The sequence below is a fragment of the Pomacea canaliculata genome, linkage group LG5 (assembly GCF_003073045.1).
Source record: "Pomacea canaliculata isolate SZHN2017 linkage group LG5, ASM307304v1, whole genome shotgun sequence".
Classification (NCBI taxonomy): domain Eukaryota; kingdom Metazoa; phylum Mollusca; class Gastropoda; order Architaenioglossa; family Ampullariidae; genus Pomacea; species Pomacea canaliculata.
This window is the reverse complement of record NC_037594.1, coordinates 32,380,268-32,390,025: the sequence shown is the minus strand read 5'-3', so window position 1 is coordinate 32,390,025 and position 9,758 is coordinate 32,380,268. Positions and strand designations below refer to the sequence as shown.

The 9,758-nt window shown below is 35.7% G+C and overlaps 1 protein-coding gene across 1 annotated transcript in view; it reads right to left on the bottom strand.

Annotated features, from left to right (window-relative positions):
- Positions 1-20: 20 nt before the first annotated feature.
- LOC112563724 (phosphatidylinositide phosphatase SAC2-like) overlaps positions 21-9,758 on the bottom strand; it is a 131,449-nt gene continuing 121,711 nt past the window's right edge. The window contains exon 21 of the mRNA XM_025237992.1: positions 21-9,701. Within this exon, the coding sequence (XP_025093777.1) occupies positions 8,240-9,701 (1,462 nt within the window). The 3' untranslated portion in view covers positions 21-8,239. The remainder of the gene's footprint in view (positions 9,702-9,758) is intronic.

Here is a 9,758-nt window from a genome sequence, read left to right as displayed (position 1 = left end):
TTGTTAAAAGAAACAAGCAGTTGCTGGTAAGCTTTTTTATTCTTTAAATTCCTAGACTGATTTATTATCACATTATTTTCTGTATCTATTTGTTTGCAACAATACACAATACTTGTTTCCCAAACTTCTGCATATATAGCACAACATCCTTAAATGTTCAGCATGAAACATTTATAATGCTACATCTGTATAACAATATTACAAAAATCCAAGAGTGCAACAAGGGTAATTCAGCTATTAACAATTTAACCATAGAACTGTTAATAATCAAAAGATCCAACACTACTTTTGACAGGAATGATCAAAAGCTTCTATTTTTGGTTGCTGTTTCAATGAAATATTTCTCATTTGTTATCCTCTGAGAGATCTTACAAAAAGAGGACTTTGTTTCCTTAAACAGAAAGAATTGGGACAAATCTGGCGAACAAGACATTTTCTGATCCATTTGTCAAGGGAAACCTCATTTAACAATCTTCAAAACTGATTACAAAGAAACAACATGGATTCATCAAAATGTCCATGAATAATTTATATCTCCTTGCTACATTATATGTATATATGTTTATGCAACTACACATATACACCTAATTAAATAATCTGCTGGTATACTGAAAAAAAAAAATGATTAAAAAATTGTTTCAGGATTTACAAATGGGGAAAATTATTCTAAATTCATGTTCTGATCTTTAAATTCCTATCCATCACAGTGAATGCCTAAAATTCCACATTATGGGATGATATCAATATTGCATAATGCTACAAAGCGTACCTGTCAGTTTTTAGCATTTGTGACAGTCTTTGTGCATTTGTATGAAACAGTCTCAAGATACAGAAAAAGGGTAATAATAATGGTGTCTCCTTAACCCCTCTTCTAGGCAAGACTGTGTAAAATTTAAATAGCAGTTTTTCCTAGCTTATTTTCTATGAGCTTCTCTACTGGTCACAGGCCTGGGGTCTTCCACAATCTGTGATAAACTCAAACTATGCTGCATGCAGATCTTCAGATTGGGAGGACATCATGAAGACTTCTGAGATTCAAATGAATGTTGTTCAAATTACAAATCCTCTCAGATCTCATTAAATATTAAGCATTCTTATTGAAACATAAATAAACTCAACAGGGATTGCAGAATAACTTCATAAGGATTGTGAAGAAATTTAAAAAACGCTCAATTTTCTGAATGGAAAGAATTACTGTAAAGACATTAACCCTAGGAGCAGACCTTGTCACTTTTTTTTTTTCAGTAAAAAAGAGAAGACTGGTTATTTGATGTTGAAATGTTGCGGAAGCAATGGATGCTATATCATGGTGATAAAATCTGACAGATCTATTCTTGTTTTATTCTAAGCCAACAACTAAGGCTGCTGCATCATGAGTGAGCACATATAGAAAAAGATCCATGTGCCTGTAATGAGATCTTCACCCTTTAAAAAAAAATACAAGCCTCACAGTATTGGTAATAAACTATAACTGTTGTACCACTGGACAGCCCCCAATCCAAAAGAAAATCTGTAGTAACATCAAGTCTCTGTTTATGTCCAAGCATATGTCTGTAAATAATTGAGCAGCACTTTGTGAAGTGTGCAAATGACTGCAGAGAAGACCAGCACCAGGTCAAGACTTCATTCAAAAACAGACAACAATAAATACAGGTCTGGTGTGTGTTTCTATATACACACTCACATATATGTATTTAGATAAGAAACAGAATGAGGTGGAGAAAGGATACAGCCTGCATGTTTTTAAATGGTGGACTGGATTAGTTACAACCAAAATCTAGCAGGCTGTTTAACCTTAAGACAAGTTACAAATAATTTTACAAGTGAGACAAATAATGTGTCTAAAAATTTTAATTAAATGTAATAAGGCCCAAAATATTCCCTATATACATATATATTAGTGTGGCCATCAGCACAGCTGAACAGCAAGGGAAACATCTTTAATAATGCATGCTGCACAACTTGGCAAGATCAAATGTTCATCTTGAACTATCGGTTGCATTGACAAATATAAGCAATACAAATCCATTTCCTCATCCTCTAAATTAGATGAAATTTTTTCTTTGTAAAAATCACACAAAAAAAGTAAACTCATTTAAAACACAAATAAAAGACATCTTTACTGTCGGCAACCTGGGGTATATTGCAACACTGCTGCCATGTGCAAGGGCAGAATTTTCAACAAAAATTAAATAGGAATAAGGCAGGAACATCATGGAGAAGGAAACATCTTAATCAAATTTACAAAATTTATACATCAAAAATTTTTAAACAATACTTAACACAAGTCCAATCTGTTCCAGCAGAACCTGAACAGACTTAAAACATCTACAAAGACATGGCAACAGGTGCAATATACACAGATACTTTCTCACATAGCATCAGATGGCAAATATTGCAATAAATCCTCTAATAATTTTGTTCATTATTAGAAGAATTCTATATGACATGTATAGCCTAACATCATGATCACACCAAAACATCAATGTGAAAACACAGTGCAGATGATCTCAGTAAATGATTTTAAGCACAATGAATAAAAAAAATTAAAATCTGTTTGAAATATTTCAGTTTCTTGTTTTGTCTCCTGGCAAACATAGGTCATGACTGGTACAGTTTCAGTTTTCATTCACAAAAAGTGCATCATTACCCAATATTGTCCAGTGTCCATCAAAGATAGATGTTAAAGATGATCTTTCCTGAATAAGCATCTATACCCATCTCCACAATCTACTCATAGCATCAGGGCTTCTTTCTAAAGGAAGCTTAGTAAAGAGATTCTACAGTAGCTTTCTGTTCATTTTTTTCAGTCTTTTTTTAACTTTGGTACTCAGCAAAACAGGAGAAGTGACAGGACTTCTACTACTATGAGTGCTGTTACAGAACAGTACAAAATATTGTTGCTTTGTCAGTCTACACTGGCTATATGCAAATTTAATTTTAAAAATCACTTAAGCCTCATTGATGAGAAAAGGAGTGGTGAGACTCTTTAACTGATGCTTCATGGTTCTTAATTCCTTGTAACTGGTATGGCCAGCCATTTTGGCTAGCTGCCTGCAGCTTCAGCTAATTCAAGTTGCAATTTGATGACATTTATTTTTTTCATTAAAACGAATATAAAAAGACTATTGGTGCAGTCCTCTTTATTTGCTGTAGAGGCGACTGTTTCAGAGCAACTGTTGGAGTTGGACAAGACCATATACTCTTCTCTTACATTCTGCAACATCTTCAAAGAATTGCAGCAGATGCCTTTAAAGAACACAAAGATTATGTAAACATTGATGGCAAGACAATCATTAATGAGCAGTTTGCAACACTCATCAAACTGAAACATATCTGGAAATGACAACACCTCCCTCCACTCCAAAATCAGGCTATTGCACTTCTTGGTCACCTCCATCTTCTTATATGCATGAGACTTGGACCCTAACAGTAGACTTGCAAAGGTGAAAACAAGGAGATGAGATTCTACAGGAGGATCTTTTGGATCTAGATAATAACCAATGACAACAAAGTATGAAGGTAAATAAAGGAAAGAAATGGGTCTATAATAACCTCCTGTTCACTGTGGAGAGATTACCAGGACTTACAAAGATGTTCCTAGAGAAAACAATACATGAGGCAGACAACATCCAAGATTGGATCATACAGCACATCCCAGAGAAGGGAGGAAAACTGACATAAAAATTTCAAAGGTTACCTTCGGACAATGATATAAACAATTGACCTGTGCTTCTTGTTCTCATTCGCTCAATAACTGCAGCCCTGATACTGCATATATCATAATGTCACAGTTTGATCTCTTTGCATGGGCTGGTGGGAATGTTGATGCTTTAAAGGCCTGTATCTTGTGAATAGATAGGGGTGGAGTATTAACTCAGATTTATATCATCTAATTAAATAAACCCAGACATCTAACAAAATGTATTTTGGTTGATCTTTCAAAATCAGGACTCATCATTTTCCATGAACTGTGATTATAAAATATGAAAAATATATAAATATATAAAACTGAAAGGATTAAAACTATTAAGTGAAACTGCTAATAAATTTATGCTTAAATTCATCAGTACTTTTATGTACTATACTAAATAGAACAGTCAGACTGGCTTTTTGTGGATGTGCTTCATTAGCATGTCTGAAGGATTACACATTATCTTGAGTAACAATCAGCATGAATCTCTGCACTTGGAGGTGTGCCTTATAATACAAACAATGAATGTGAACAAGAAAGTGTGCGAGTTCATAAATAATCAGAATCATTATTTAATCTCAGTGATTAGGCATTTTCTTTCTTTAACCCTAATAAACTTGCTCTGGTTAAAGCAGTTTGTGATCTTCACTAGCTTCACATAAATGCTTGGCACCCATCCTTTTATTTTAGACCCAATGACAAATAAGTGAAGAAAGAAAAAGATTTTTAAAAAGTATAGACTGGATCCATTGATAATTGAGAGATGTATTGCAGCCCTGAAAGTCATCAGACAAGAATGACGGCTTCTCCTTGTGTATTTTATTTGTAAGAAATTAATAAGCCTTTAGTAGACGTGGTCTGGATTATGTGTCATGGAGACCACCTTTAAGCAATAGGGAGATATGTGTTTCTATTTATCCTGCAGAAAACCCATTTATGGCATGCTATTGTTACCAAGATTGCCAGCTTTTGGCCATGACATGCATACAAAGTGGAACAGATTCACCCAACAGATCAAAAAACTACCTGAGTGCACATTTGTTTTTACCTGCATGAATGAGTTTACTTAAGCTCCATTAGTTTTACAAATTGGAGCAAATAACTCAGTCCATTTTTAGATACAAGTCCTAGCTTTAAAGTGCAATTTTACGTAAGGATAGGCATGTCCTATCGGGAGAGTTCTTTCAGGCCACCAATTATTGGATTTGATCTCTATGTGTCAAATGAGAATACTGATGCTAAAAGGGCTGCTTCTCACAAGCAGTAAACCCTTAAGTACTCAGATTTGAGAATAAGCATCTGTCATACCAAAACCACATCAATTTGGAGAAAAAAAAATTGTGCCTGGTGGATCTTTACAGAAACAGAATAGGACATGAATTAGAAAGAGGGTGGGGGAAGCAAACTATGTCCCTTGTGGTCATGGCCGCCCTGTTGAGAATTTCCTCCCTTTCATCATCCCATCTCCATGGTGTAAAATGATTACAAGATACTTCCTGTAATCAACCAACTAATTATGGTCTTAGGCTATGATGTGTGTACATTTCTTAGGTCACCATGTGCATGTGTACGAGTGAGTGAAAAAGAGAGAATAGTACTCAATAATAAATGTATATTTAAATAGTGCTCTAAGTGCTAATCAAGTACCTGTACATGAACAAAAGGAATGGTATTGTACAACAAATGATAAAAAAGTTGTGGATGATATGAAACAATATGGCGACTGACACTTGTGGTCTAAAACGCCATAGGTTTCTTGAACAAGTGTTTTAAGACCATGCTAAAAGGAATTTATTGTATGCTGATGACAAAATCCCATAAGCGAGGGAAACAAGTTTATGCTGAATGGGCAAACATGGCTGAAAAAAAAAATCCTTCAAGCCCAGTCTTTTGGATCCAGGTACAGAGGTAGCGCAACTGACTCTTTTGTGAATCAGTAAAGCTTAAGCATTATTATCATCAAGTCTGAGTTTGTTTACAACTATCAAAGGTATAACTTCAAAGATACATGATTCTTAATTCTGAAAAGCAGTGTGTGCTATTTGAGGTGAGAAAAAAGTGTAGAATAGAGTGTCACCAGCAAAGCTTGAACTGGAAATGGAATAAGAGAGAACCGAAAGAGATTAAGGCTTTGTGCACAAAATAAACAAAACCATAGATAATGCTGTTTCCTGAAGGGCTCCAAAGGTCAAAGGAGTGCCTACTGAAAGCTGTCCATCAACTGGTACTGCCTGGGTCCTACACCAAGGATAAGAATCAAACCACATTAGGGAAGAACCCAAAATACCATAAACAGAACTGAGATAGCTACGTATGACTGAATGTTCAATCACACCAATCATGATAAAGGCTGCTGACTGGTCTAATAAGGTACTGAAACCTGTCCCTTATCCAGTGAACACAAAATGTTATTTATGACCCTTCAACAAGGCCGCTTTTGCACTTTGCAAAGGAGTAAGTAAATATGAGGTCTTCTTACTATTTTTTAATCTTGAGCTATTTTGCCAATAAAAACTCATTTCAATCCAAATTATGCTGTAAAATATTTACAAAAAGATTGTGTAACGAGAACAGCATCCCATGTTCTTTAATTAATGAGCTGATGAAATTAAATGCTCAAATAAATAGAAAAATATATTTTAAAACTTGACAGATAAATCTACAATAGCCTTGAGTTGTTCTGGTTGTAATTTTTTAATTTATTAATTATGAGAACATACGAACCTCAGCTATTAAGAATAAATTAACAGCAGTTGTCCACTGAAAGTCACGTGTCTCTGCTGTTATTTTTCATATCTTGTAATGCAATGAAAAAACTTGTCAAACACCTTGTAACACAAAGTATGTATGACGTAAACACGACTTGTGGCATACAACAACATTCAGCCAGAAAATATCTATTGCAAATAGAACTTGACATTAATGGTGGTCATGAAGTAACTTCATCATAAAGTTGATGGTAAATTAGTAACCCTGCCATCATAAACTAGTTAACTAAATTAGAATGCACTGGTGCTGATTGTTGAAGTTAAAACATAAAAGAAACCAGAAAATACTGTTCCCACAAATGGCACACCAAACAAAATAAATCATCACTAATACTGCTAAAACATTCTAACAAGCCAACTACAGAATAAAGCAAACCCAAAATGTCCGTCAATCTATAATTACAGTAAAAAATAATTTCAGTATCCAACAGAAAAATCTTACTGTGCAGTTTCATAATTTATTTTTCACTGCGTGATGTAAATAACCAACACACACCAACCTGAACATTTATACAAAGCAAAATAAGTTGTAAATAAATTTGTGTGAAATTGTTGTACTGTAATACAAGTGTTCTACTAAGTCTCTTAGACCGAAATACATGTTAAAAGATTCCTTCTTAAAACTTTTAAAAAGACAGAAACGAACCTTCTAAGAGCATACACCATTTGTGTGTGTGTGTGCACAAAACAAGCCATGATGATACTGCTACTCTTTACATTCATGATTGTTTGTTGAATATTTGTTTTAGGTAATGAGATAATGAAGGTGTCAAAACTTTATTCTATTGCAGTCTGATAAAAATATCAGAAAAAATCCCCGGGAAGAAAATGCCTGGAAGATATATAGAACTCCTATGATATGCTCTCAGTAAAAAAATGTAGCACAAATGATAAATTCATTTCAAAAATGACAATGAATTCATTTTTAAAGAAATTACAAGTGTTTTACATGAAACAGCAATGAAAATGAACAGTAAACGCAAATTGTTAAAAAAAATCGTTTGACTATTGTCATATCAAAAATGTATCAGCAAAGAACTAAAAACTGTAAGCGTAAGCTAAAAAGTGTTCCATATGACCCTAAAAATTCCCAAGATTCATATCATATGACAAATACATTATAAACAACAAATAAACATTTACAATGGACTACATAGAGATGATGACCCAATAATTTACACAAAATATCAGGCAGGCTTAGTTTACTCTGTTTTTAAATTAAAATAATAATGGAGAAAATATTTGAATTTTGTTAACTGTTACTTTGTTTTCAAACAACTTATCTAGTGCAAGCAAATAGCCACCTGCTAAAATATTTGCTAACACATAAGACACCATGTGCCTGAATACATCATAGGCAGGGGGCAAAAAGCATGTGTGTCTAAGTGTGTCAGCATGACACTGTTCATAAAGTCAAAATGTATGCGAAAGCATGTCCATGCCTCTACTGATGAAACCTAATATATACTCAAGCAACCCACTTTTCTGGGTAGAAGGAGGGATAAAATTGGGTCTACTCCCCAAATGTTTGTGAAATGACACACTAGAAGGCAGGCTAAGTTTCCACAACCTAGCAACACTAGTAAAAAAAAATCTAACTCATCATCAACCACATGACAAACCACTAGTGTCTGTCTCTAGTGTGAACTCACAGAATAACATAAATACTCCTTGCAGAGCCTTTTAAACTTTTTAATCTTTAAAGCCTCCACTTTACATTTGGAAGCTACAGGAAAATGCTAAGTCTTGCATCTATTTTTATGGAAGTCAGGAGGAATCATATAAAGATAATACGAGACTGACACTCACTGTTTCCAAGTTTTTCTCTTACAAGTCGCTCAAACACCTCCATGGCTCGCTGGGATTTTCTGATGTGGCTTTTGCTAACTGTGAAAGGAGTTTTGTTTGAAACTGGACGAGGAACAGTTAAGGACGACATCTTAAGACGCAGACGAGAGAAAGTGCTGATCTCACCTTGGTTAGCAGTTACAGAATTGGCCTCTTCCTGTAAAGCATTATCACTTCGAGAGGTTTTCATATGGGAATCTGTATTGCTCAAGATGGCCTGAACATCCTTCTCATCAAGAACACAATATGTTTCATCCTCAATATCACAGATACGCTCAGAGACAGCTATTCGTGGGATGTCTTCAGCACTGCAGGATTTTTGCTTTGGCCCAATTGCACGCCCTTTGCTTTCTGAACTTCCATTTATCCTCCATTCTATGCAAAGTTGCTCCTTTACATTTTGTTCTGTTGATTTCACCTTACCCATCTCTTTAGACCTTGTCAGGTTTCCTGAAGCTCCAACTATATCCCCTTTATTTGAAGAACTAGCAGGCGCTGGTGTTAACGTTGTCAGCTGGGCCTCAGAAATTGAATGACTTAGGCTTTCAAAATTTGGAAGCTGGTACCTGTCAGTTGTCTTAACAGCAGAAAGGGTGTCTTCATCCAGTGACATGGGCAAACTTATTTCTGGAGCTGCCCATTTAACTGATGAGAAAAGCAGCTGGGTGGGACTGGTTGCTAGGATACCACAGCTTTCAAGATTCACTTCTTGCCAGTTTTTCTTGAATTCAACCAAAACTTCCCGCTCCATTGTGCCATCAGTGGTTTGTTCTCCAGCTGTCAGGCTGTCGTCCAACCTTTCATCCAGACTTTGCAGTCTGACTTTCACTGTCCTTCTCATCTTTGTTGGGTCATCGCTTCCACTAGATAGAAGCCTCACTGCCTTTTCAGGCTGCTTACCTTGCTCTTCTGGCTCCTTATTCATCTCTTTATCAGCAATACTTGGAGAAGGCATGTGATCAATTTTACTGTCAGGAATAATCACTCTTTCTGTGCTTATGCTCTCAAGCTCTTGTTGTCTAGATTGCCTGCCTGGGATAAAACTAGACAAACTGACACGTATACTTGGCTTCAGAAGCTTGAGTGTTTTGGAAGATGTACGTGCCGACAGCTGTGACAAAATTCCTAAAGCACTTGCTGCTGCTCTTTGTGGAGAAATCATAGGCAAACTATGTTGTTGATGCTGATATGAGGCTACTGAATTCAAACCTTCTTGAGGTGAAGGGTGGATGGTGTGGTGAAAACTGCCCTGTGACCCTTGACCGTCACTGGCTTCTTGGTCAGATCGGACTTCTGTGGAGATATCCCGGGGGAGGTGGATGCTAGCCAGGGAGTTTTCCTGCTGTTGCTGATGCACGTCCACCACATCAGGGTGTGGCTTGCTCTTCCTCCTAAAAGAAAAAGAAAATAGTTGAATATAGTAAAACCTGCCATGTGCACCTAGACTC